Source organism: Halichoeres trimaculatus, unplaced genomic scaffold (genome assembly GCF_033239565.1).
Source record: "Halichoeres trimaculatus isolate MK-OKI-2021-1 unplaced genomic scaffold, fHalTri1.1 fHalTri1_scaffold_6, whole genome shotgun sequence".
In the NCBI taxonomy this organism is placed as follows: Eukaryota; Metazoa; Chordata; class Actinopteri; order Labriformes; family Labridae; genus Halichoeres; species Halichoeres trimaculatus.
This window is the reverse complement of record NW_027437184.1, coordinates 5,740,557-5,767,793: the sequence shown is the minus strand read 5'-3', so window position 1 is coordinate 5,767,793 and position 27,237 is coordinate 5,740,557. Positions and strand designations below refer to the sequence as shown.

Sequence of the window (27,237 nt, the reverse complement as noted above, 5' to 3'; positions counted from 1 at the left end):
CTGTGATTTTACTGCACGCTCGCTGCTGCAAAGTTTCCCTCTGGCATGTGTGCGCCTGTGTGGAAACTGTTGAAATACATGCACTGTGGCTTCTGGATAGTGCTCTGCAGGATCCTAAAAGTGTTGTAAGATCAGTCAGTAATGCACGGTCAGCTTTGCAATCACATGTTTATTTTCCCTGCTGTTTCAAGTTGGCTTTGGAGTGAAAGCGCTGGCGCTGCAGAGATTAGATTAGTCACTTTTTCAAGCTTGGTGTCTGATTCTTCAACCTCTCTGAAAGAGAAGATTTGAACATTTTCTTTGGCATCCACGATCGTAGATAAGTCTTTGAGCCTTTGCCAGTAGGTTAGACATTAGACATTAAATTATATTTACAAAAAACACTTAAGAGTTAAATTTGGGAGACTAAAACTTTAAAAGTACAGGTTTTCTACTGGAATAAATGATGGTTAAATGATTAGAACGATACGGTACCAATGCCCGGTACTCAACTGTAGCAATTTTCATTACCCTTTGTGTTTATGTGGTAAAAAAAAAATTTTAAGAATAAACTATATATTTTTTCAATTTAACATATTCATTTTTCAATATATAACCTTGCAATGCTGTGTTCATGTCCAGTATGGAAAATCTCCTACTCTTCCACTCCCTCAGTCACAACGATGCATTTAAGTACCTTAACAAGGTACCTTTTGATTTTACGTGAATTGGCACTAGAGATAAACAAATATGGATTTTTTGGGGGCCGATACCGATACTGATTATTAGTAGGCTAAGAGGCCGATAACCAATATTTGAAGTCGATATTCATTTTCAGTCAAAGTGAAAATATTGGCGTAAAAATTTTTCAACAATACAAACTCCAACGCTTGCCTTCAAGCATATGTTTATTAAACAGCTTCCAGGCTTAGTGGCATGTTTAATAGAGTTAAATGAAAACTTTAAAAAAAAATGGTTTAAGTTTTCTACAGTCTAACTCTTACAGACATGTAATGTAGTAGAATTAATTTTCTGTTTTGTTTTATATGGCTGATTTTAAATGACCATCTTGAGCTTCCATAGTGTAAACAGGGAGAAATTCTGTGCTGAGAAGCATCAGAGCCAAAACAACACAGTTTGAAAGGGTTTCATATTGGCCGTTGGATTTAAAAAAAAGGCAGATGCCCCAAAATGCCAAATATCGTCCCTGATAATCGGCCTGGCCAATAATTGGTCCATCCCTAATCGATACCCAGTACTTTAGACAGAATTTGGTCAGTACCTTTAAAAGTAGGGCTGAACAATTAATCTAAATTAAACCAACATCCCAACTAACAGAGTGCAATTTTCAAATCGCAGAGTCTGCAATTTATTAAAATAGAATTTTGAAAAAGTTTCATGTACACAAACTTTCAGTCTATTTCATTTCATCACAACATGTAGGCCTTGCCTTCATCCTATAGAATGATATAGAATGATTTTATTAATTGTTTTAGTAAATAATGCAAAAGATATCCCCCCTAAATAAATAACTAAATAAATAAATTAGGGGTGTAACGGTACATGTATCCATGCTGAACCGCTCCATAAGGCCGTTCGGTTGGGTACAGTGCTGTATTCGAACGAGTACAGTAGGTTTACGTTAGCCGCTGCACATGGCTCTTTAATATTCACGTGAGTACCCGTCTATGATTGGCTGAGCAGGGAAGGCGTTTTAATATTCATGAGGAAAGTGGTCTGTGATTCATGCTTTGGGATCATGTGCATATCATGTGGACGTGACGTCTCAGGGTGAGCCAATCAGAAGATGAATATCAAAGAGCTTCCGTAGCCACAGGAGCTTGTGTCTGAATTGTGCATCATGGCTGCTGCTCACAACCAACCGGAGCTTGAAGAGCCTCCCCCCCTTGCTGTAAAATGGCAAGTTTTTGGTTTAATAAATATGCTAAACAAGCAAATGGTTTTGCGTTGTTCCATACTGTACCGAAAATGTACGAAACCTTGACCCTAAAACCAAGGTACGTACCGAACCGTGATTTTTGTGTGCCGTCACACCCCTAAAATAAATAAATAAATAAATAAATAGATAAAATTGCATGCTAAACTGCAATCGCAAAATTGATCCCAAAAAATTGCAATTTGATTATTTTCCAAAATCGTTCAGCCCTATTTAAAAGTACCCAATTTAGTAATTATCCCCAACTGTCAATTTCACAAAAAAAGAAAAAAAAACAGGTTGAGCTAGACAGGAAGTTGTGCACAGAAACTATTTAAAACGCCCAATGACTTTCAAAATAAAACATATTGTGTCCAAACCAGATCATATTAGACTTGACTACAGCAACAGAAAGACCCAGACCTGGAGTCAACAGGTTGGAGGATTCGTAGCCAAACAAGAGCAAGGAGACGCTTGGAAGTGCGGGAAAGTCTTCGAAAAAATGAACGAAAATGAGGTGCATTGAAATGCCCATCCCTAATGTTACCCCTCTGTTTTGGTTAGGCTGATGCTAAACCTGCAGAGTGAAAACCACATCCATTCAGCAGCAGACAGACACCGTCTCTTCCAAAAACACATTAACACTATAATTCCACAGGTGTCTTCCTGCAGCTGGTAACACAAGCTCCGTCTGTTCAGGAGGCCCTGACAGGCTCCTGTAGATCTGGCTGCTTAGGCATGTAGCAACCTTTCACACACTCTGCTAAAACATGCTTTTTACTGAGCACTTCAAGGCACTACTCAAAAGGTTACTACGTTTCTGTAACAAAATGTTTTAACCATTTTCTACAAAGACTTCCTCTTCCTTACACTTGTTACTGTTTATAGCCTGGCTGAAATAAGATCACATTGCTCCTTTTACTTTAGATCATTTTATGCATGCCCAGCCTACACAGTGAACTCAAATTGCATTGCATGGGGTTGGGTTAATATTCAGCTGAAAGACTTGTGAGAAAGATTACAAATCAGGTGGTTGTTTTAGTCAATCACATGCCTCTTTCATTTGGACTAATGCCTTTAATAAGAGGGTGATAAACATTCACTTTGAGTTTCACATACTTTGCTATTTCAAATAGAAGTTTAATCGGTTATGTGCAATAATTCAGAAAAAAACAATGAAGTGCTGTTTGCAGAAGAGCTCAGAGGACATCTGCATATTTTGACACCATGTTCAGTGCTCCCTTTGTTTTAAAGACAGAAGAGAGGAAAGGAAAAGGAAGCCATGTAAGACATAAAAACATGGACAGAAAAGATAAATAATCCAAAAATCACAAATAGAAGATGTAGATGTTTTGTCAAGGAGAATGCATAACAAGAACAAGACTAGAGACAATGAGCAAAAGCCATGAGCAGCAACAAAACAAGAATGATGAATAAAGAAAAGCAGCAAAGAAAAATTTTAGAGTCAAGCTAAAATGATGAAGAGGTAAAGCAAAAGTCATGTGAAATGGACAGAAAAGCAGACAGAAGGAGAGCGAAGGAGGAAGTATCCCATCAGAGAGCCTGTGACAGTCAGAGCGCTGACAGCAGAGAGGGGAGTCATTCATAAAAGCAGCACATGACTTCATGACTGTTACATACTTGTACTGCTTTGACCTCAATTGTCTGAAGCACAAACTAGGATAAAGTTCCTACTCACTCGAATACAGGTATTTCTGTCTCTGAAGAACTTGTTGAGACTGACAAAAGTCGCCCTAGCCACAGTTTTGATTGGGTTACATTTGAAGAAAATCAGCAGAGGATGTTGGGAATGATTCACCTCATTCCTTAACTAAAGTTATCAATCACAGATATGTAAAACAGATACTCTTTGACCTGAAACTCCACCCACACACGCTTCTTTCCTTTAAAAAAGAGACACACAAACACATCAAAACAAGAGGAGGCGTGCTGTACCACAAGCCCATTAATCTTCCTTATATAACAGTGACCTAAAATGATAGAATCAATCCTTATCTTCAGCACATCGCCAGGCTTTCAAAACTACAGCCTCGATCTCAGTCTGCCGTCCCGTCCACAGGTTGATAACGCAGCTCAAAGCTTCAAACAAACGACACAAACAATGTTCTCAATCCTCTCCAGACAGACACCACCATGCCCACTCGGATGCACACACGCCTGGTTAAATATTACCGACTCCTACCTGGGCATCGTTGCGAGTCTGCCAGTCTTTCCCCAGCCCTCTCCCTCTCCCTCTCACTCTCTATTCCTCTCCCTTTTCTCCTCTCTCAGCCGAAGCAGGGTCTAAGAATAGCAGTGAACTAAATTCACACAACAACATGAGACTGTCAGGTGATCGCAGGACAGTGCTGGACAGTACAGAGGCAGCGACAGCAGCGAGCCCGGACTGCTGACTGCCAGAAAGCGCTGTGACAGAGGCAGCGACAATGTGGACTTGTTTGTGTGTTGTTTCTTGATCCCGCTCTTTTTTTTTTGTTCCTCTCTCTTGTCTTTCCCTTGTTCCCTCCACTTTACATACAGAGTACGAGAGCCAAGAAACCAGAGCCGGGAAGTGAAAGCCTCACAGAGTCTGATCGCTCTTTAGGTCTTTCTTTGTAAACAATCAGATTTTGGTTGTTTTGTGATGCCAAATTGGAGCCAATCGATCGGTGCTGATTTCCTTAATTTTGGGGGATTGGTGATCGGCCCATCCTTACAGATGAAACTGATCTTATATACTTCCAGGAAGGTCTGACAGCCAGCTATTGTCTCTTTTTGCTCTGAGACCTAAAACTCAGGACACTTCATTGGTTGTTTAAGTGAAAATATAAAGATTTCATTGTTTCACAGGTATTGTTCAAAGATTTTCTATAATACAAGATTGGAGCATTGAAAGTACATGCTGTCACTTATAAAAAATAAAAAATAAAAATCAGTATAGGCCCAAATCAGTATGGGCAGGACAGGATTTTTTAAGAACAGAGATGGGCCAGAAAATTGTGAATGGTACACCCCAAGTCTTAAGTACTGAGCTCAAAATCAACAGCGAAAACTCAAACCTTTACCATCATGGACCTGCCAAAAAAACTCACTGGGCTGTCCCCAATCTTTTTTGCGCCACAGACCGGTTTAATGTCAGACAATATTTTCACTTACTTACTATTCTTCTGTCTCCTCACTGCCTCTTTCACCCTGCCTAAAGAAACTTTCCGAAGATGTTTGTTTTTTGTCCATTTTGCTAGCTTGGGGGGTTTGGTGTCAAGAATGAGTCATAGGTGGGTATGACAGAGAGAATCCAGTCATTTTTCAAAATAAAACATCATTCAGAATCAGATAAAAAATCAAACTAAAATAATGTAAGTTGAGTATCTTTTATGTGCGGCCCTGTGCCAATTGACCCACAGACCGGTACCACTGTTTTATGGGAACCCTGAATTAATTTACTTTACGAGGTTAAAAATGCATTATAAAAACTAGGGCTATCACTTTAACACGTTAATTAATTAATTAGACCGCAAATTAACACGTTATAAAAATTAGAGTTGAAACGATTCCTCGAATGATTCGAGGTACTTGATTACAAAAATTACTCGAGTAAATTTCTCTGCCTCGAGGAATCGTTTAATTTTAAAAAAGATCAGAGAGTGGTATTTCAAATAGAGCTGAGGCCATATTAAGAGAGTTTTCAGACCCCTCAAGCTACCTCTTATACAAAATAGCAACTAGCGACAAATCTAGCTTCTTTTCTTGAGTTTGGAGACTAATGGGTCATTCTACGAAACAGGTGCCTTTTGGGTCTGCAACATCTGATGAGATGAACAAGGCCCAAAAATGTGTCAAAGTGTGTTTACAAATTTTGGAGCTACCAAAGCAAGTGCTCTTATTGACATACTGTATCAGAATATTCTATTTCTTAAAGAGAAAAAATTTCATTTGAAAAATAACTGCTCTTTAACTAAACAAAAATGTGTTTTATCCGATTAATCGATGGGATTTTCAGTAGAATACGCAAATACTAAAATATTCGATAGCTGCAGCCCTAATAAAAATTGACACAAAATTAACTCATTAGCTGCCAGCCATTTTCAGAGCATCTTGAATGATCTTTCAAGACCCAAAATGGCTTGTTTTCTATGACTATGTTAACACCAAAACTACCAAAGAAGAGTGGGCTCTCTTCGTTATTTCTCTCTTTCTGTTTTGGATCCCAAAAACCTACAAAACATACTTTTTCTGACCGCGTTCATCCATCCTTTGATCCTCTCCATGATCTCCATCGTCTTTTCTCACGAGGGCGCCGCTCTTTCTCCCTGAACTACCGTGACACATCCTCAGTTGGAGCGTGAGCTGCCTGAACTTTTCTGACTTGCAGCGTCTCGCTATGTCTCTGTCATCTCACATCTTCTCCTCATATCCATGCTGAGCTCTCATCCAAAGAGCACACCGCTCTCACCCACAGTAGTCTACAAGCAGGATTTTGATTGACAAGCTCTGCCAGACCCCGCTTCGATAGACATCAATGGCAGCACAGTGTTTCCCACAGGATTTTAAGAGACTGTGGTGGCAGGGTCGCTGACCCTCGGCGGTTTTAATGTGTGTGTACGATTTTAAGCACGATGTATCGCCCTTACAGTAAGTGCAGTTTGGGACCATGGACATGAACGTACGCTGATAAATAAGAAATTACAAAGGCATATCAGAAATATTTTAAATTTGATTCAGAAACAAAACCAAAAACTCACTTACTCACAATATTTTGAAAAATTTACTGAACAGCATTTCAACAACAGGTTATTTACACTATTTCCATGATCTGTGATCCATTAACAGGCTACTGAGACTGTAGCCTACCGTTATTCTTCTTCTCTCTGCTCCCTTATCTGGATTTAGGACTGTTGTGTTTTCATTATTTTTTTTCTACAGTGACTGCAGAAAATAGTTTAAATAAATAAAGATGCCTAAATTTGCTAAGGCCCACTTCATCACAAAATGTAGCCTAAATCAATGCAAGATCATTTTCTGACTGATATTTCCTGATATTGCTGTGTATCTGGCTTTGAGAGAAATTCAGCTTCTTCCATGCTCTCTCCGTATGTTGTGTTCACCATCTTACGCTGATGTCGCTATAAAATCCCACAGCGCACATGGCTACTTAATATGCACGTACTGATTTGCATTGACCATATATGGTTATGTTCGGGCGTGCTGAAGGCGGGAAACGAGGTGTGTTCACGTCACCGCATTTACGCTGTTCTCGGCGCGGTGTGGTTTATCACAGGGAATAGCGTGCAGCCGTGTGTACACAGAGTTTGATAGATCTGAAAAGAGTGTATATATTTTGGTCGTATGCACGTTTTGCCTTTTCGTCGTAAGTGAAACTTAAGAGGACTTTTACACGCTGTAAAAAATGAGGCCCCAGGAGAGGAGACCATGAAATAATAAGCCGCGTCAGCTCGTTGGGATGGTAACAGGTGATTGTACTGTGTGCCTGCACTGACTCTGAATGCGCTATGATATTAAAACAGTGTGGTCGCTCTCGTTACTGAAACTCTGGAACCGAGACGTGCGCTGTGCAGCCGGTCCTCTTCCAGTGAAGGGAGGCAGACAGCGCAGTGAGCTACTGTGGCCACGGCTGCAGTTAGCATGAGCGCTAATACCTCAGAGTCAGACGCCCCGCTCCAGTGTCTCTGGAATCTGGTTTGCGTCAAACGTATCAAGTAAAGAGCGACGTGTATGAGCGTGACCAGTGCGCGCGCACTCTTGTTCTTGCTTGTTTACGTGCGGTAGGAAATTACAGCTGTGCAATGATCTGACCGAGTGACGGATCGTATTTTTTTCTCCATATGAGACTGTGGCGGGGCCAAATGAGACTGTGGCGGGCCGCCACAGTCTAATTAATTAATGGGAAACACTGCAGCAAACAGACATTTTAATATTGGCCAGCTGAAAAAAAAATGTGGATTTACAAATCCTCTCTTCTTGATGTACACATTTGATTGGTCATGCACTACAATTTTGTAATGTCCTAGAATTCAAATTCTTTATTTGGGGACCTTAAGCAGATATGAAATTAAAATACGATTAATTAGATTAATTAGTTACATATCCTGTAATTAATTAGATTAATTTTTTTAATCGCCTGACATCAATAATAAAAACAGTAAGCTGTGGTGTATTCATTCCTCCCTGGAAAAGGCCAAAAGCATCCTCAGGTTTATACTAGTAAAGGTCACGACAGAGCCAACAAGTTTCCCGACATCAGCCTCCTTACCGACCTCACAGCGCCTTCCCTCTGTCTCCCCACTGCCACTGGAGCATCTGTATGTGTATGTGTCAGAGACGGTTACATAAATCTCCCCTCAGCCCGAGCTAAGTGACATTCTTCCGGCTGTGTGTGACAGAGGTTTCTGATAAGTTCAGCAGCTTATGAGAGCTGCAGGACTTATCAAACTCTCATTAACAGATAGCAATGTGCTGTTTCTGCTGCGGACAACAGCCGACACTCAGTGTTGTCATGAGCTTGTTTAAACAAGCATCAAGAATTCTGACAAACTCATCGAAAGCAATTAAAGTTTCACCGCTTTCCTGATGGTTTCCACTTCAACTTCATGTGTCGTTTCTGTCATTCTCCCATGACAAAAACGCATCACTTCAAGATGTGACTGAGAAAAACAGAAGTAACATCTTATCTCTCTCAGGACTCATGGTGGACTTGTCCTGCAGGTATGATCTCTAAATCAAATCGACACAGCGATGTTAGATCTGAAGTCTGCCTGCTAATTTGAAAGCTGAAATTACAAAGTGATTAGCAGATCAGTGCAGCTGTAACTATATGACCTAGATAAATAACCCTCACTGAGCAAACACTTTGCGGCTCAGATATCTCGGTCTGAATCTATTGTTCTATTTTCGTCTCTACTTATTTCTTTCCTCTTCCCTGAAGTAATAATCGCTTCTTCTGACTCTAAACGGTGACTACCTTTAGGAATCGGCCCACGCAGCCTGAAAGCACCTGACTACCTGCATAGGGGCCGGTTTCTCTGCTGGATGCGTAGCATTACTTACTTCTGCATTCCAGCAATCACATGATTGTGAGCAAGACGATGAAACGCCCTGAGGTTACCGCACTCACAACACATTTGGAATGTAGTGACAAGTTAAATAGCCTCAACAACAAAAAATACAAGAGACATATGAAGAAATGCATGATGTACCAACCCCTCTGTCCTGGGTCATCATCAAAATTGGCAATATCCCTATCCTGAAACAAGCTATACATTTCTTGTTGCTCTTTAAACTGTGTGTGTGTGTGTGTTTGTGTGTGTGGTCTAATGACTGTGTACAGTACTACTGTGTCTTCTGAATCAACACCACATGACAGCCAGGGAGTGATGAGAGTGATGAGCATATGACCGTCTCGCAGAGACCTACATGAACTTACTCATCAGTGTTACTGACGGCTGTGTGAAAACCAGGGCGTCATTTTTGCTTTCAAAGTGTCAAGCAGATTTAAATCCATCATGTGACCTCTGCAACAAGTTTTCAATATAAAATCTTACGATTCTGTACCCCTTTGGTTACGAAAGGCACAGAAGTGTGGTATAATAGACGTGATTAGAAGCTGAGCTTTAAAGCAAAGTGATTATACTGTCAGTCAGCTCATCCTGCCTCTCTGTGAACCACCTCCCTGTCATTACTCTCCCTCTTTCTTTCTTTCTTTCTCGTCTCGAGGCTGAAAGTAGGCTAATTAGGTGACTTTTTGGTTTGACTTTGAGAATCCCAGCAGACTGAGTAATCACACAGTTGGTTATCTGTAGATTTTCAATGCCACAACAAGAAGTTCAGTGGAGACTTTGGATGCTAAAATTAAATCTAAATGTAATTTTTGATTATGGCGTTCCATAAAATGTCTCAGCGTGCAACCACTGCAAATGCAAGGACAACCCATAGAGCTCAAAATAATGAGATATAGCTTAAACTGATTTATATGTTTCATCTGTATATGTCTTTTTTAAGGTCTGTTGTCATGTGATGGCGTCCTGTAACAAAATCACATGACACTCTCTAGGTCAGGGGTCCCCAAACTTTTTCCCGTCAGGGCCAAACAACTTTTCCCTTCTCTGATGGTGGGCCAGGGTCAGTTAGTAAAAAAAAGTGTGACGATCGCAGAGGTGTCCAAATGTAAATATTTATTGTTTCCCAGAAAGCCACACATAACCAAATATTAATAACCCTTTTTGGGATCTTGACAGAAAAAAAAATCAGAAAATAAATAATAACACTTGTCAATGAAATATATAACACTATTTATGAAATAAATAATAACTTAATAACACTTTTCAGGTTTTTCACAGAAAAAAAGACCATGAAATATGAACTTTCTTGTAGACACTATTGTTTGCAGCTCTCTCTCATTAACTTCACTGTGAAAACCAGAAAGCAAGCAGGCTAAGAAACCAAACTAAGTGATACAACACCTACCAGCACAATACATTTCACTAACAGTATGGTTGTATAACAGGATTTTTTTTAAGGGAGGGGTTTCAGATAGGGCACAAACTGCAGAAGGGTTGAATAGAAATTTACATTCTATGCATGTGTAAGTCTCGATCACATAACCAGACTGAAAAAAAAAACAAAAACATAATTTGCCTCTGGTATTGTTCAGGGGGCCGGGCAAAATGTGGAGGCGGGCCGTATCCGGCCCCCGGGCCATAGTTTGGGGACCACTGCTCTAGGTAATTCAAACGATCCAAATTCTCTCAAAATCATGACTATTGAAGTAATTCCTAGATCTCCAAGGGGCTGGGACAAACCTTAACGTCTCTTACAACGTGAAACATTTTGGATTTATGCTTTGGGGGCCGCCCCCTTTCCAGGCCTAAATGAAAAATACACTTTTCTCCTTTTTTACAAATGATTTTTTCATAATGAATTTCTCATAATGAACTTTGTTTTATGAATTTTTGCTAACTATTGTCCAGTGCAGCTTGTCTATGATTGTGCAACCAGGCATTTTTTTTTCCTTATATATTTTATCTGTATATGTCCTGTGATGTTGTCCCATAACAAAATCACATGACACTCTCTAGGTAATTTAAACACCTGTTTCGTGTTGTTAATCATGTCCTGATGAAGACTCTGAGAATTCGAAACACGTTGACATGTCCCTGACATAATAAAGGATTTTAATTACATCGGAGTGCCTCAGATAATGTTTGTTCTCTAATAGCTTTAAACTGCTTTGGGCTGAACAATAAATCAAATCTAAACTGACTTTTGCAATGTAATACAATGCAATTTTCAAATCCCAAAGGCTGAAATTTCAAAAAAAAAAGTTTTAAAGTGCATTTTATAACATTGTTAATACCAGGTCTGTTGTTCTGCAGTGCTTTGTTCCTTTCTCCGATTTTATTTATGATAATTAATAATTTTATTACATGTATGCAAGGCTTGAAGTTAAATCAATCAGTCAATATTTTACTACGATTGTAACAGTTAAATGAAAATGTGTTTTCTTATTAATTCATGCATCAATTCATCTCATTTGATCAAAACGTGGGCCTGGACAAGAGGAAAGAATTGTTCAATGTTGACAGTATCCTCTGTCATGTTGGTCATAGTATAGAACAGTTTATTGCTTGTGTTTAGTGAATAATGTAGAATGAAATAAGATTATCTTCCAATATCGTTCAGCCCTATTTGTGAACTATAAAAGAAAGCTTTAATATCATCATCAAACCAGTCTATACATCAGCTTAAAAGGGGAAGAAAATCACGACACTAAAAGCTATAATATTTGATTTTTAAGTCTAAAAGTACAGACATACTGCAGACAGCATTTTTCATTTGAGGCCTCTTTATAGAGTAAGACAAGTAAGACATCCTGCATGCCTAAAGTTCATGGTGTGACCAGTTCTGGTGAGCGCTTTCTACTCACATGTTATGTAACAGCATTAACCGTACAACCGGTGACTGACCGCCAACATAACACTCAGTGAAAAGTCTAGTAACTGTAGGAAGCGCAAGTGTTCTCTTGATAAAAACAGAAATAAGTTTTTCTTCTAATGTTTGTCACATGGTACATTTTAAAAGGTGAAACAATCTGCAGCGTCAACCATCTAATTACCTAGGTGGAGAGGAATACTTTCAGTGTGCTTGATGTCCTCAGAAAGAAAGAGGACCTGCAGGACTAACTAGATATTGAGCCAACATACTAGCGCTCATCAGAAAGTCACCATGTGTGTGTGATGGGTGTGCAGCTTTTAAGTAAAACTATATCTTTACTATGACCCTGCAGTTCTAAGAATCCTGAGTGCGGCCACTTAAAATAGCCCTGACAGGAACCTGATGACAGCCGCTGTCTTTACTGAACTCTGGCAAGCCTGCAGCATTCACACTTTGAGAAGAAAGCCGCTTTGTAATGCAACTTCAAAACTTTTTATGGACAAAAATCTGAATCTGAAAAGCTTTGAATATGCAAAAGAAATGAAAATACTTAGAGCAAAGCAAACACACACACACCTCTCTGTGTGTGTCTCACTTGCAGTCTCATATCTGACTGAGAACACAGCCATGTGATCGTCCCACAAACATGACAGCCTGAGATTGATGAAAGCCTCACATGACACACAGAGTTATGAAAGTAAGCAGCAGAGGAAGGACGCCACGCCAGACGGAAACCTGAGACACTACTTCTCCTGTAAACTACCAGGGAACAAGCATGGCTGCACATAAATCTAACGTGGTGTGAAATGATGTTCGGCGATATGCAACGTCATGTGTTTTCACACAGAGAGGCGGATTCTGAGATGTTTGACATTGAAGTTTCATGCCTCCTGATACCTTATACGATTAGAAAGATCTTAGGGCTGAGTATAATTTAAGACATCGAGATGGCAGCACACCTTAGGTGATACGGACACCTTAGGAGTATCCTATTTGATACCTCTTTCTCCTCCTTTACTGGATACCCATCATGTGAATGGGAGCATCCAGTTGCTCAACACTCTCATGCATTCAGTTTTTTTCCAATGGGCCAATTTGCCAGATATGCTTTTCACAGTGTTGTTACAAAAACACACTGCAAAAAATGAAATCTTATCAAGCTGTTTTTTTTTTTTTGTTTGTTTTTTTAATTGACCTATTGTTATACCTATTATATAATAAAAATGAGGTCTAAATTGCTTGTAACAAGGAAAAAAAAATCTGCCAATTAAAAAACATTTGCTTGAAAATTTGCTTGATATTAGAATAATGAATTAAAATAAGTAGCCAGATTTTTTTGTTTTACTCGTTCCAGGTAATTAAGACCTCATTTTGTGTTTAAATAACTTGGAAGTAAACATTTTTCTGGACTGGTCAGGTGAATGTGGCTCAGATTAAGTCTTAAAAGACATTTTCTACTGAAAATTTGGCAGAATCACTTGATAAGATTTCACTTTTTGCAGTGTACTACTCAAATTTACCAGCAGCAAACAAAACCAATTATATTTCTTGAATGGATCAGGGCACCAACAAAACAACAGAGACCTTTACTACCTTAATGTTTACTTTGCACAAACTTAAAATTGCAATTAGAGCCTGACCGATTAATCAGGCGGGCCGATTAATCGATTAATAGCCTGACACCGATTAATCAACATCAGCCAAGATGTAGTCGATTAAAAATTTTTGCTCCGCTGAGATTCCGTCGCTCCTGCTCTTGTGTGTTATTTATTGCATGTTTGAAAGCAGCTACATTGTTACTTAAAATCTAGTTTAGTCCCATGCATTAAATGATAGATGGAACTTTTTAATAGCGAGTCATAATTTGTGTTCATATACAGTATTTATCCTGTGTATATCAATGAATTTATTACATATATCAGTCGATATATTGGATATCGGCTTCTTTTTGCCCCCAGTATCTGTATCGACATCGGCCCCAAAAATCCCATATCGGTCGGGCTCTAAAAAGGTAAATATCTCCAATAACATTTTGTTATCAAGAATTCAAAAAGTAAGATACTCTCCATGACCACACAAGTGAATTAATAAAAACAAAATATAAAATGCCCTTGGGACATAAAACCTTGCAAAACACATTGCTTAAAAAGATAATTTAGCACCTTTTAAACCCCCTCTGATTGAAGTTTAGAGGTCTCTTAGGCTTCATACAACCCCCTCATCCTCCTCACTCCCTCCTTTTAGCGTCTCAGCGGAAACGCAGCTATATTGAGTTGTATGGCCCTGGGTCAAGAGGGAAGTTTCCTCAGCTGGCAGTAGTGCCCGGGGGAGCCAGGATAAGCGAGGCGGTAGTTGGTGGAGAGGACAAATCTACTGGCTGAGGACTGTGTCGCTGATGAGCTGCGGGATGAGCCAGGAGCTCTCTGTGTAATGTACAGTATGCCGTCCCCAGTCAGGTGCTGCAGCCAAGGAAACAGGAGAGGCTTTTTAGGCTTTCCTCCACGGGTCAGCCAACCTGCTGCCCTCTGTGGTATTCTGGAGGGCACAGAGCTGTGCAGTGACAGTGGTTTGGATGGTGTAATATATGGAGCATCGGGGTCGCAAAAGTACAAAAAAAAAAAAGATTTTTGCTTATTAGAAGGATTAAAAAAGCCTGGATCATGGAGAATTTAAGACTTCACTATAAAACACTATATCAGTGCAGTCACACAGCTGCTGTTTGTATTCATGATTTCTTAGTATTTGCTCTCTTACATAAGCAGGCCTGAAAGATATTGTAACGTAAGTACAGTTCTTCAAACAGGATGCTCTCAGCCTCCTGTTTTAAAGTTTATCTGAGGATTTCTCCCCTTTTCAAAAACAGCATTCATTCACACACACAAAAATCTCACAACACCAAAATTCCACCTTCTCCTTGCTTTTGTCTCACCGTTCTGCCCTTATTATCCAGAGCAGGTCATGTCTGATGAATGAAGAGCTCACACCCAAGGTATAGAGAGCACAGTTGATCACTGAATTCACTTTTAGGTTGGACCTAAGCCACAAACACACAACATTTATACCACTGGGCACCTTCATGACCATGGAACGTGCGCTGGCACACACATGAGGCGAGAGGGCAAGTATCACCACGAGGAGGAAAGCTTTCTGGACCACTGGTAAATATATCCACCATGGGTGACAGCAGACCCAGAGTAAGATTTTCCAGTGCAAGAGTGTTTAAAGCTAAAAAGAGTCCTTTCCCCTTGGTGGCAGACCTGACCCTGACCCAGAATGTGTGTGGGAACATACACAGGGAAACTGTGGATCATCTTGGGGAGTATAGAGTATCCTACTTGCCAGGTCAATGATGTATGAATACGCTTTCCCATAGAGTGTTTGAATAGCATGTGCTTACACTAATACTTTACAAGAGTTGACATGGACTCATGGAGCAATTACACGTAGCTTAACTCCAACCACAAAAAAACACAATTTTAGAAATTACATAATCTCCTTTTGTTGCATACACTCCACTCTGAAAACTGACAGCAGCCTCTGATGCAGGTTCTCAACTGTGCTGAATGTAAACAGTCGACTCTCACAGCACATTTCCGATATTAAAGCGCTTTCACTACTATCACATTCACTCTTTTACACACACAATGATACAATGAGTGCACAGGATGTTATGCAAATGCCAGCATGCTCATCAGGATCTGGTCTAATCACTATCACACACACACACACATAAGGGGTTGTGCCCTCAAGAGAAATTTTGAGGTCAAGGGAGCGTGGATATATAACAACCAAGCTTTCAAACCAGGGAGAAAACATCACCACTTAACTACAAGAGAACCCAAAGTTTTAAAGACATTGCTTTACTATCTAACGAGGACTGTCCTGTGAAAACATGTTTCTCATGTCATCAAAAAAAAGCATTTGAAGAGGCATCTTCCATGTGATCATGACATTCATAATATAAGATGGTGCCTCATATGTCAACAAGGTGCATTTTGATCAAACAGGGTAACGCTTTATATGAAGGTCCTGTAATAAGCATTAATAAGACCTTTGTAAGTACTTATAAGATGCTTATTAACATTATTTGTTTATAAGACTATATAACTGCTTGATAAGTATTTAATAAGGTCATTGTAATAGTTACTACAAGACATCTTAATCTATAAGCTATGTAGAACCTAACCCTAACTCTAACCCTCTTTGTTTTTTGTCTTCTGCTTTTGTCTCTCATTAGTCCTACCCCAGCCCTTCCCCTAAACCTAACCATTCAGGGCCCTATGCCTAAACCTAACCTGTGGGGCCTAACCATTACAATGACCTTATTAAACACTAATTAAGCAGTTATATAGTCTTATAAAAAAATAATAATGTCAATAAGCATCTTATAAGTACTTACAAAGGTCTTATTGATGCTTATTACAGGACCTTAATATAAAGCGAAACCTCAAACAGACTATTCTGCAAGTACAAAATAATGTGCCTATGTTTCAGTGAACATTTTTCTGTGATGCTTTATTTCATAACATAATGGAGGCTGGTTTTGAATAAGCTTTGGCCTTAACCTACACCTTTTTGGTTACACTTTACACTGGCTTCCTGTTTGTAAGAGGATAGAGTTTAAAACACTCCTGTTGGTTTACAAAGCTCTGAATGGACTAGGGCCAAAATACATCAATGATCTTTTGATCCCGTATGAACCATCAAGACCACTTAGGTCTTCTGGATCAGGTCTGCTTTCAGTCCCCAGATTCAGAATCAAACATGGAGAGGCAGCATTCAGCTTCTATGCTCCAAATATCTGGAACAAGCTGCCAGAAAACATCAGGTCTGCTGAAACTAGGTTGAAAACCCACCTTTTTACAGCTGCCTTTTATTAGAGCATGTTAACAATTCATTTTAATATCTTGTCTTTAATTCTGCACTGCAAATTTTTATCTTAAAATCTGTTTTAAAATCTTTTTTTTGTTGTTGTTGTTTTTTGTTGTTGTTGTTTTGTTTTATTGTATCTTTTAAATTAATCTCCTTTTTAATTGAATTTTAATTGTTTTCTATAATTTGTTCTGCCTGTAAAGCACTCTGAATTGCCATGCTGAAGTGTGCTATATAAATAAACTTGCCTTGCCTTGCCTTTCGGTTACCTTAAAAATTCATAAATTTCGTTTTAAGCTTATAAAATTGTTTTTTGTTGCAAATAAACTGAAATAAATTTATGTCATTCATTATGTGAAGCATCACAAAACATATAATGGACATCCCATTAGGAACACACTTCTCCATCAGAGGCTTCATACACATACATTCTCATACAGTGTATTCCCCAGACTACTGCCTGTCCATAGAGACTGCAGTTTGGTTTGCAGTGGACCTTTCTGTCATCAATGACCGACTCTAGTGATCACATGTGGTCCCACACAGAGCACACACTGTCCTCCTGCTATCTGACGGCACTGGCCGAAGAGTACAGTAACTGTGCGGTCGCAGTAACTGTACTGAAGGGGACTGAGAGAAGCCAGCTGCACTTTGCTCCAAGTTATCACGGCTATAGCTCAAGATAAGTCACAAAAGAGTGTGACTGTACTGTCGCGTCTGTGTCGTTGTTTTGTTTCTGCCACGCAGGCTTATTTACTGATAATGAAGAAACAGAGAGGGACGCGGAGGAGACAAAGGAAAAGCGGGGCAGCGCTTTTGCAACTTCACATCTTCAAAATTTGTCTCAGTGGACAAAGGAAACACTTTACTAGTGACTTATTATCACGTTAATATCAACAACACGTGGACGGTTATAGTTGTGTTTACGCGCAGAAAGTGCCAACTGATGAGCGCGTGCTGCAGACGAGCTAACGTCTGGCTGTTAGCATTAGCATGGGAGCTAACCCCTACCAACAGACACAACGCGTCTCCCACATCTCACTGCACTTTTACTATTTCCGCTTTAAATTAGCAGAGCTCAACAACAGATATTTCTCAAGAGGCTCTGAATTAAAAACATTCACCTCATAAAACTATGTCCTCGTTACAAGGGTCATAAATAACGTTAGCACATGCACGTACAGGGTTACACACAAACCAGACGCATACACACACACACACATACACATAACAGCTACCTGAAAGCTGGGTCCTCTTTGCTACATCTCGGGGGCGGCGATGAAAACGCGTTTCTCTTGTTGAAAAGTTTCTGGAAGAGAGTCGGAGGCATTTTGTACCAAATAAAATCGGTACAGAAGGTCTCTTTCTTCTTAAATCCAAGAGCAAATCTTGTTCCTTGTAACTGTCTCCATGGGTGTCACAGTCATATGACAGGCATTAGTCACGGGAGCTGCTTGGTAACCCACTACATTTTTCTGATTGGCTGAAAGGACGCTGCTCGCGCTAGAAATTATCTGATTGGTTGATATTTTTGGCAGGGTACCACGTGGTCAGAGGATTCGCTGTGTTGATGTTTTGTCGGGAATCGTGACAGCATGAAATTTATTCACAGAAATCTTACAAGTGCGACTCCTGAGCAGCTTGCAAGACACAACCAAAGATCCGTGAAAGATTCCCATTAGAAAACACAGACATGCAGAGCCCGGAACACAAGACAACATCAAAATTTATTCATTTTCGTAACAATTCATATACATAAATGCATTTGGTCACTTTTTCTGATGCCAAAATACTTATAAAATGTGCAGATATACAAACGCCTCAAAAATATTTAAAACAGCAGAATAAGATATACAAAAACAAACATTTATCTATCACTAAACATTAACCAGACTTTTAAATTGGCACTAAAACACAACCAAATAGAAGACAAATACAAAAAAAAGAAACACAAAAACTTTGCACAACTAACAAGGGAAAAACTGTAATAAGAATGGGGACATAACTCTATAAATAAGTACAGGTCTGCCATCTAGTGGTCATATTGTTGCAGATACTTCTTTGAAAACATAAAAAGTAGAAGTCCTTTTTGTTTTAAGGAGCTTAAAAGTGCATTTTTACAAGTTGATATTTTTAATAGATTAATTCTGTAGCAAGAGACACAAGCACCAAAGTTTGTACATCAACTATATGATAAATGTAAAGTCAAGGTTGCATACTGATTACACAAAGTATCACTTTCCATTTACCAATGAGGACATTTAAATAATTTTAGACTTGTTACACAAAAAGAAAACAAAAAGATGACTCTTATATTATGACAAGTAGTTCAAAAGTAATATTCTTGTACACGTATTTTTCTCTGATGTCACTGGACTAACAAGTTTGTGGGTTTAACAGTTGCAAGAGGAAATAAAGGCCCACTTCCGAGTCTTGCACTCCTTTCTCTCATCATTAGTAAGAACATATCCATGTCACTCTCAGTTTCAAAGTCAAAGAACTTGGCTGTTTCAGAGCTTTTCAGCGACACTCCTGCTTCTTTGAAGCTGCTCTCACCTGCTCTTGGTGTATCCACATCAGGCTTATGCGCCTCAGTCGGGCTTGCTGTGCTAACCCGCTCTGTGGCTGAATGAGGGGTTATATTTTCAGCTGGGATGCTTCTTATATCAAAAGTCTCAGAGATGATTGGACTTTTAAACCACACTTTCTTCCTGTATGAAATGGGTCTTCTGTTGCTGAGCTGGAAGAACAGAATTATACTTTGAATAAAGACAAGAATAAAACAGTTTACAGCATTTTTAATGAGTCATCAGGAGACTTTCTTACCTTTGGTGGGGTTTTTGTCCCAGAGTTTAGTGAAGGTTTTACTATGAGGGACAAGAAAAAAAGAAATAACACTCCCTGTAATACTGTTTTATGTTGTAAATAACTTATTTTAACCCTTTTATTTTGTTTTATTACTACATTTCAGTCATATTTTTATTTTATTTTATTTTATGTATCATTTATTTATTTATTTTATTTTTTACTTGAATTTTATTTTTTGTCAAATGCTTCTCCAATTTTAGCTGATTTTATTACGCAACTGATGTTACACCATTTCATTCTACAATATTATTTATCTAACTTTTATTCTATACTGTTATATTATTTCATTTACTCATTTATTTACTCATTTATTTATCTTACCCTCTAGGATTTTCGAGTATTTTCGAGTATTTTTAAGTATCATATGACTTTTAGCTCCTGTGTTTCCTCATTTTTAATACAAGATGGCGTTTCCTCAGTCCTCTTATTCTGCTCTCTGTCAGAATTTCCTTTTCATGTCTTCATGTGTTTGAGTAAGTGAGTGTATATGTTGAATATGGTTTGGGGGTGGGGGAGATTGTGGCGGTCTTGTGTTTTCATTTTATGTAATTATGCAATTTCTGCTTTTTATTCCACTTATAATTTTATTTTATCTTTTTCTCATGTGAAGCACTTTGTATTACAAAATTCTGTATGAAAAGTGCTATACAAATAAAATTTGATTGATTGATTGATTGAAGTGGCTTTACGAGGGCTGTTAAAATTTAGAAGAGCTAACATCACAGTTTCGTTTCCATCAAGATTATCTTTATTTTTTGGACACACATTTGGATGAGTATTACCTGGTTTCAAAGATGTTGTTTTTAATTCCGTCTCCGCCTCAGGACCTAGTAATGGGCTTCAGAGACATAAATGGGGCATTATACAGAGTATGCAGCTTGAACACACTTTTTACTGTTAGTTGTCAAATGAACGCATAATTTATTATGAGAAATTATGGGCAATCCAATCCACATTTTCCATTAAGCAAATTTACACTCACTTGATCTCACCCTTCTTTTCAGGAAGTATGGAAGAGCCATCTGCAGACAGGTTGTGTTCATATCAATTAAATGTTCTACATCATAAACATCACATGCTTATACAAATCTGAAATTGATCAAGAAAAGCCTGTTTATAAATTAATTACCAATGATGGTAGAGAGGTTTGGAGGGTGGTACATGTGGATGCTCTCAGCATGGCTCACATCCAGTAAGGTTGAGTTTTTCTTATAAGGGTGGTGAGCCAGTTGATCAGTTAAAGTAACCATTGCTACTGTAAAGAGAGGAAGTTACAGATGAAAGTAAAACATAACAATTTGAATATAAGTTCAATCAAAAATGGACATACTATAACTCTCTGTTCTGAAGATTTCCGGCGAGGGAAGGCTGCTGGAAGAAGAGCAGCAGTCTTCCTCATCATTATCAGAGCTGAAAGTCGTATCTGACTCCATGCTGGATGATGTGATGTCTTCAAGCCTCACTGACAATTTTTCTTGATCAGGTGTCATTTTTAGCACTGGGCGGCCTGCAGGTGACACTTGGTGTCCAGGTTTTCCTAAAGCTGGTGAGACAGGTGAGCTGGTGTTTCCTTTGGAGGTAACAGATTCAGAGTGGATTGGCTTGAAGCTCTTCTGTGTGTGAAGAAAAGAAGAGAGTGCAACAGTTAAAGTTTTAGTTATCAACTTTAACCCTATAACGCCAAACATATCATATTTGATACATGACTTTTTCAGCCCTCCACATAAGCAGTGTGGTATTTCTTATCCTGAAAAACCCGATGTGTACAATCAGACACATGCAGTGCACAGATAAACCAACACTGGGTAGTAAGTCACTCATTAGCCGCCCTTCCAGTGACACAGGAATTGGACACAGGTGGTTTTTCAAGAAGAACTTTGACAAGTTTAAAAAGGTTAAGGTAAGAAAAACATTACAATATTTACTGGCACATCAATAGGAACAGTTACTGGGTTCATGCAAAGTAAAAATACAAAAAAATTCACAATATATGTTTGAATAAACCGTGTTGAGAATGGCGTATCAAATTTGATACAGCAGGTATATAAGGTCATGTAACTCTAAAACAGTCAATCGGCATTTACTTGTATTTCATGCATTATATCTACAATCAAGCAACATACAGTCTTTTTGTTTTTAAATTACATAATTTAGTACATTTAGAGTTAAAAACTAGGTATGAAACTTGCTGTACTGCTGTATGAAAGGATGGCCTGGATCGTTTCCCAACATGGGGCTTCCACCCAGCCAGCTCCATTGGTGGCTTTCTCACTACTGCATGATGGTAACACTGTTTATGTTTGGAAGTATACATTTGTTAGATTTGTTTGTGATTCATTATGTTTTTGATTGTTCAGGAAAAAATTATCGTTGAGCATTGTGACATGATGTATCAAATATGATACAAATTGAAACTCAAATATGGAAAGTGATATTTGAATTTTTTTTATTTTTTTTATTTATTTTTTTATTTTTTTATTTTTTATTTTTTTGGGGGGGGGGGGGGGGGGGGGGGGGGGGGGTTGTTCAGAGGGACCAATCAGGGCTCCAAGTTAAAAAAACTTGAATTTTCTGTCAATTATTTAATGTTTTGGGCTTTACAGAGTTAAAATCATTCGTCAGATTCTCAGATAGATATAATAACTGCCATCATGATTAAAATACAAACCAAGGTTGGGTCAGCTGATATGACAGTGAGGACGCTCTGGTCTGGTTCCTCTACTTCATGATGCTTGATGGGAGGAAGTTTCCTGAACTCTGGGAAAGTTTTGAGAGTTGTTTGAACAGACAGCTGATTAAAATATACCCATATGCACAGTGAAAGTTAAATTGAAGCTGTAAGTGTGTTTTTCTTACTGGTTCGTCTGCTCGGTGCCAGTTTCGCGGGAATATCTCGTTCGCCAGTTACACCTCTGTTCCGCCACACGTTTATCTGACACTTGTACCGGCCCATTTCCAAATAAAACTGACGTCTAAAATACACTTAAAAGCTCTACTCGAACGTATAAAAGGAGCTAATGTTACACAGTTTAACTATGTACTATTTATTTTTATCACAACACCTCAAATAAAGAGACGAATCGGATCGTGTAGCTCATCCGAGCTGTCTCCTCTGTGCGATGCTTAGCAACCGAGCACACCTGCAGAGGCAATCAACTGTTGATGACGTAGTTGTTTAAAGCCCATTTCCGCAATGAAATAAACATACATGAAAATTTGGCTTTGTGCACAAAGTATCTCCAATAAAAGGTGAAATAATGAATAAACAAGCACTGTGTAGCACTGTGATTTAAATTTATGTCCCACAGTAAAGGGCTTTTTTAGCCTATTGTAAAGAAAAATAAAATAAAACACTACATTTGACATTATTTAAGTTTTTTTCAGCAAACAACTCCACAGTTGTCTTATACTTAACAAAAACTATGATACCAGGACGTCATGGTTTTTTTTTTTTTTTTTTTTTTTTTTTTTTTACCTTTTTGTTTGAGTCATGGGCGTTGTAAGACCTTTTTAGGGGTGCTAAAGCCCAACCCTCCAAAAAATAAAAATTAAACAGATAATAAAATTAAATCTCCCTGGAAAGGCCTCTAAAAAAATCAAAACGCAGTTAAAAAAACTTTTAAGGAAAGGTTAAAATAAAATAAAATAAATAAAATAAAAAAGGTTTAAACATAGGTTGCAAAATTCCAGAAAAATACCATCTAATAGCAAAAAATGGAACAGTCAGAAATTATAAAACTATAAAACCATTTATTTTTACTGTATCTAATTATTTAATTTAATTTAACAGATTTATGTAACTGTTTTTGCGATTGGAAAAATATCAATATTTTATATATTTTTACTGTAAACAGAAATGTTAAAATGATAATGATTTATTGTGAAAACAAATAAATAAGAATTAGTTTTTATGGAAAAAAAGGTAACATAAAAAATGTCTGAAAACGGTTAATTTTTATAATCTTAATAGAGCAATTTTACCAATGTGGGGTTTTGCATAAAATGTGTTGTGGTTTTCTTTTTTTAATTTCTGATGTTTCTGATTTAGTATTTAAAAGAAAGAACTGCAGCACAACATTTTTAACCAAAAAAAAAAAAAAAATAACAGAAAAAGAGATTTTTAAATTCGATTTTATGGTTATTGAATATAATTGATTTTAGGAATATTAAAACAAAAAACAAAAAACAAAAAACAAAAAAAAACATTTTCATTCTGTTATGTCTCATGTCAAACAGAGCCCCTTATGAGGGTTCACCTTAAATTTTGAGTTTGTTTGGTGGCTGTTGAATGACAGCCATGGTCTTTTGTATGACCCTTTTTAAAATCTTCAAAAGAATGTAAAAACAAAATATGTTAGTGTAGGAATTTATCAAGTTAACCATTGTAAAAACCCACTTTTCCAAAATAAAATTATTTCAAACACCATGAAAAACAAAGTCAGGAAGAAACAAGACGCTGGTTTAAAATCATTCCAGAATATTTTTTATTTCATCGCCCCATGTCCTATCGCCCGCCCTCCCTCTGCCCTATTGCTGCACTCAATCATTACAAGGATATGGTGCTGATTCCATTTTACAGCAGATAGATAAATAAATAAGTACAATTCATCTCACTACACGCAAAAAAAGAGAGAAAAAAATCCATTCAAACGATTGATTTAATAAATATGCTTACATCTAGCTGTCCTCATTTATGTACATCCACATTGTTTACGCTTTTGGACGGTAATCAACATAAAAAGCCTATACATTACCTCTACGTGTAAACCCTCCAAAAACATGTTTGTCCTTTGTTTAAAAGTTGATGGTCTATTTTCTCTCTCAGTGAGTGAAATCCATCAGTTTACCTACATTACAGAGCTTCACACTAGCAGCAGTGGCTGTGGGCAGCTGCATACATCCTGCTTTTAATGGCCACAAAAAAATAAGTCTTCTTTTTCAAGTCAAATGCAATCGGTCCCAGCAATCCAGGGCAAACTGCATGCATTGCCCCGAGCACTGGTGTTGCATTGTTTCTTTTTTCTCTGTTACCTGACATACTATTTGTGCAAAGATGGAAGTAAAGAAAGTTGTGATTGGACTAACTGCAAGGTGTGTTCTCTAATGATTGTTACAGTGTGGCCAGTTCTCCATATAAACAAGGAGCATGCACGCTAAACTGCTGATCACAGCCACGCAGAGCTGACTTAATAAATGAGTAAATGCATGACGTGTGGTGACGTGGCTCAAACATTCAGATGCTCCACATAAAACAATGTGGACAGCAGTGATTTATAAGGCAGGAGCTGCTTCTCTCCCTACCTTTTTAACTCATTTAGACCTCAAACAGGTGTATCGGTCTAAATGTGCGATGTTTGGTTAAACACAAGTTCAACGACAGTTTTTTGTTCATTAGATGAAAATAAACTGTCTGCCGTGGAAGATAAAGTCCGCTTTCCACAAGGTGTCAGCATTATCACAACTCTAGACATCTCCTTGAGCTACACTAAACACAAAGACGTCACGCTTGCTGCCGACAAACTGTGGATTCGTGTTTGGCTGGTGGAAGGATGAGGAGCAAAGCAACAGAAAGACGGGATGGATCATTCAACGCAAAAGTGCTGATGAGTTTCTGGTGCTGGGGGACAGAGCTTTTGTTGGTGGGTTTGAGTGGGTAGCAGAGAGCAGGAATGATTTAAAATGCATAAAGTTAAAACAGTGAAGCAGAAGGTGAAATAAAACTCACATTTTAGAGTAAATTTATGTTGATGTTTGAATTCAGGGTGATTTAAAATGAAAATATAAATTATGAATTGGTGGGAATTTTAAGGTTAGATGCTGCAATAAGCCCCTCCTACTCCAGCTCTAAAGCTCTCATTGGACAGATGATTGTTTTTAATTTTGGGGCTCTTTTTTTAAATAATGATAGCAATTTCATTAGTTATGCTGCCCCCTATTGGCAACACTGAAATATAACAGTTGCTCATGCTCTTCTCCTGTTAAACCTTGACTTTCATGTATAACAGCCAAATTCACACATTACTGTGTTTCATATTTCACCTTCTACATCTTATTTATTTGTTATGCATGTTAAATCTTTCGTACAGGGCCCAGATGAGGCTTTCCCTCCCGAAGCAGGTCTTTGTCCCACTGCAGGTCGATGGTCAAAGCAGATCTTAGTGGAGATGCTCGGAGGGAGTTCAGGTCTGCCCGCCTTCACATGGAGATGCTGCTGTAGAGCTGGTCGATCTTCTCCTTGAAGAACTCCTTCAGCTCCGGTCTCTTGGCCTTGAGCGTCGGAGTCAGGAGCCCGTTTTCAATGGAGAACATCTCGTTGTGGATGTAGATGTTCTTCACCTTGGGAGGAAATGGGGAAAAGATGTGTAATGATACCAACTCGGATGAGACTTCTTTTCTATAAAAATACCTCTACCTGTAAAAATAAATTCTCTTATAAAGGTTTGTTGAGTTTAGACGTGAGCATTTTTTTTTGCTAATGTTGTCCCAATCAATGGTTCCCAGCCTTACTGGTCTTGTGTACTCCCTGATCCTTTTAGTCTTACCATGAGTACCCCCTCACTCATGCGTGTTGATGATTCTTCACAAGTAGACAGTGACACAACTGATTATTGAATGCAAATTAATCATTAGCAGATGCTTTCGGCCAAAGCCATATACAACACAAGCAAAAATTTAGACAGAAGGGAAAAGCTTAGTTGGTGTGACAAAGTGCCACAAGTTATTTGGCTGTAGGTGCTGCAAAAGTGCTAGAAGATTTTTTTTCTTTTTCTTTCTTTTTTTTTTCTTCTATGTAAAATAAGGTATCCATTCAAATAAACTCAAATTTGACATAAAAACAAATATGTTGCCTTAAAAATAAATAAGTAATATAATTGAATAAACAAATAAATTAATAAAAAATAAATAAGTAAATAAGTATATATTTAATGGATAAATAATTAAATAAATGAATAAATAGTTATATAAGTAGTAAATAAAAAAATAAATAAATGAATAAATAATAAAATCATTAAATAAGTGATAAATTAAATAAATGAATAAATAATTAAATAAATAACTAAATAAGTAATAAATAAAAAATCAAATACATAGAAAAGTAATTAAATAAATAAGTCAATAAATAAATAAATATGAAATCAACATAATCAACCTACGTTTGTAATACATAAATCTTGTAATATTATACACAAAAAAATAACATAAAATAAAATAAAATAAATGGAGCTCTGTTGAACAAGTCCCTTTTAAACAGACATTTAATCTTTATAAATCATGAAAAAATATAACAAAATAATATTCTGACTCACTTTAGCAGTTTTACATTTTCTTTAACAATTATCTGAGCTTTACTGCGACACTTGAGATTGTCTTTCATATTTTTCTTGCTGTAGCTAAGCATCTGTTCTGATTTTGGTGCGTCTGTGCTACAGGTTATTGTTTCCCTGGGGAAACTAGCTGTGGCACACATGTACCATTTTGCTGACCTGCTAATCTCAGTACTTTTAATTAGAAATAAATTATTAAATGTTTTCATGTACTCCTTGGTTGGGAATCACTGCTAGACATTTTAAGGTAGATTTTTTCGTAATCATTCTATCATTAAATTGGAAACTTAGCTGTGGAAATGCAAAAAA

The 27,237-nt window shown here is 37.9% G+C and overlaps 3 protein-coding genes and 1 long non-coding RNA gene across 7 annotated transcripts in view; all 4 read right to left on the bottom strand.

Annotated features, from left to right (window-relative positions):
* The window catches only part of fnip1 (folliculin interacting protein 1), a 49,788-nt gene extending 31,603 nt beyond the window's left edge, over nucleotides 1-18,185 (bottom strand). For 2 of the 3 annotated variants that reach the window (XM_074672528.1, XM_074672530.1), the window contains exon 1: nucleotides 17,974-18,185. In XM_074672528.1, coding sequence (XP_074528629.1) covers nucleotides 17,974-18,065 — 92 coding nt within the window. In that variant the 5' untranslated portion in view covers nucleotides 18,066-18,185. Of the gene's footprint in view, nucleotides 1-4,118; nucleotides 4,263-17,973 lie in introns of those variants that run through there. The other variant, XM_074672529.1, reaches the window with a different exon arrangement.
* Nucleotides 18,186-18,444: 259 nt separating this feature from the next.
* On the bottom strand, nucleotides 18,445-19,604 carry LOC141792118 (uncharacterized). Its single transcript, XR_012598356.1, has 2 exons — nucleotides 19,562-19,604; nucleotides 18,445-19,475 (listed from the first exon to the last, which is right to left on the bottom strand). It is a non-coding gene; the product is annotated as an uncharacterized LOC141792118 (long non-coding RNA).
* Nucleotides 19,605-20,042: 438 nt separating this feature from the next.
* LOC141791725 (uncharacterized) lies at nucleotides 20,043-22,759 on the bottom strand. Its single transcript, XM_074672368.1, has 7 exons — nucleotides 22,460-22,759; nucleotides 22,272-22,360; nucleotides 20,934-21,216; nucleotides 20,733-20,858; nucleotides 20,586-20,625; nucleotides 20,386-20,441; nucleotides 20,043-20,062 (listed from the first exon to the last, which is right to left on the bottom strand). The coding sequence occupies exons 1-7, from the start codon at nucleotides 22,554-22,556 to the stop codon at nucleotides 20,043-20,045; spliced, it is 711 nt and encodes a 236-aa protein (XP_074528469.1). The 5' UTR covers nucleotides 22,557-22,759.
* A 1,352-nt stretch (nucleotides 22,760-24,111) lies between these two features.
* Nucleotides 24,112-27,237, bottom strand: part of acsl6 (acyl-CoA synthetase long chain family member 6) — a 66,006-nt gene continuing 62,880 nt past the window's right edge. For both annotated transcript variants that reach the window (XM_074671895.1, XM_074671896.1), the window contains exon 21: nucleotides 24,112-25,939. In XM_074671895.1, coding sequence (XP_074527996.1) covers nucleotides 25,799-25,939 — 141 coding nt within the window. In that variant the 3' untranslated portion in view covers nucleotides 24,112-25,798. The remainder of the gene's footprint in view (nucleotides 25,940-27,237) is intronic.

Excerpts from the sequence above, each read along its gene's own strand:
- LOC141791725 (XM_074672368.1), bottom strand. The coding sequence starts at position 22,556 with ATGGGCCGGTACAAGTGTCAGATAAACGTGTGGCGGAACAGAGGTGTA. Across the intron at positions 20,859-20,933 it reads CTTCAGAACAGAGAGTTATA|TAGCAATGGTTACTTTAACT; the intron begins GTATGTCCATTT and ends CTCTCTTTACAG. Across the intron at positions 20,626-20,732 it reads AAACCTCTCTACCATCATTG|ATGGCTCTTCCATACTTCCT; the intron begins GTAATTAATTTA and ends ACCTGTCTGCAG.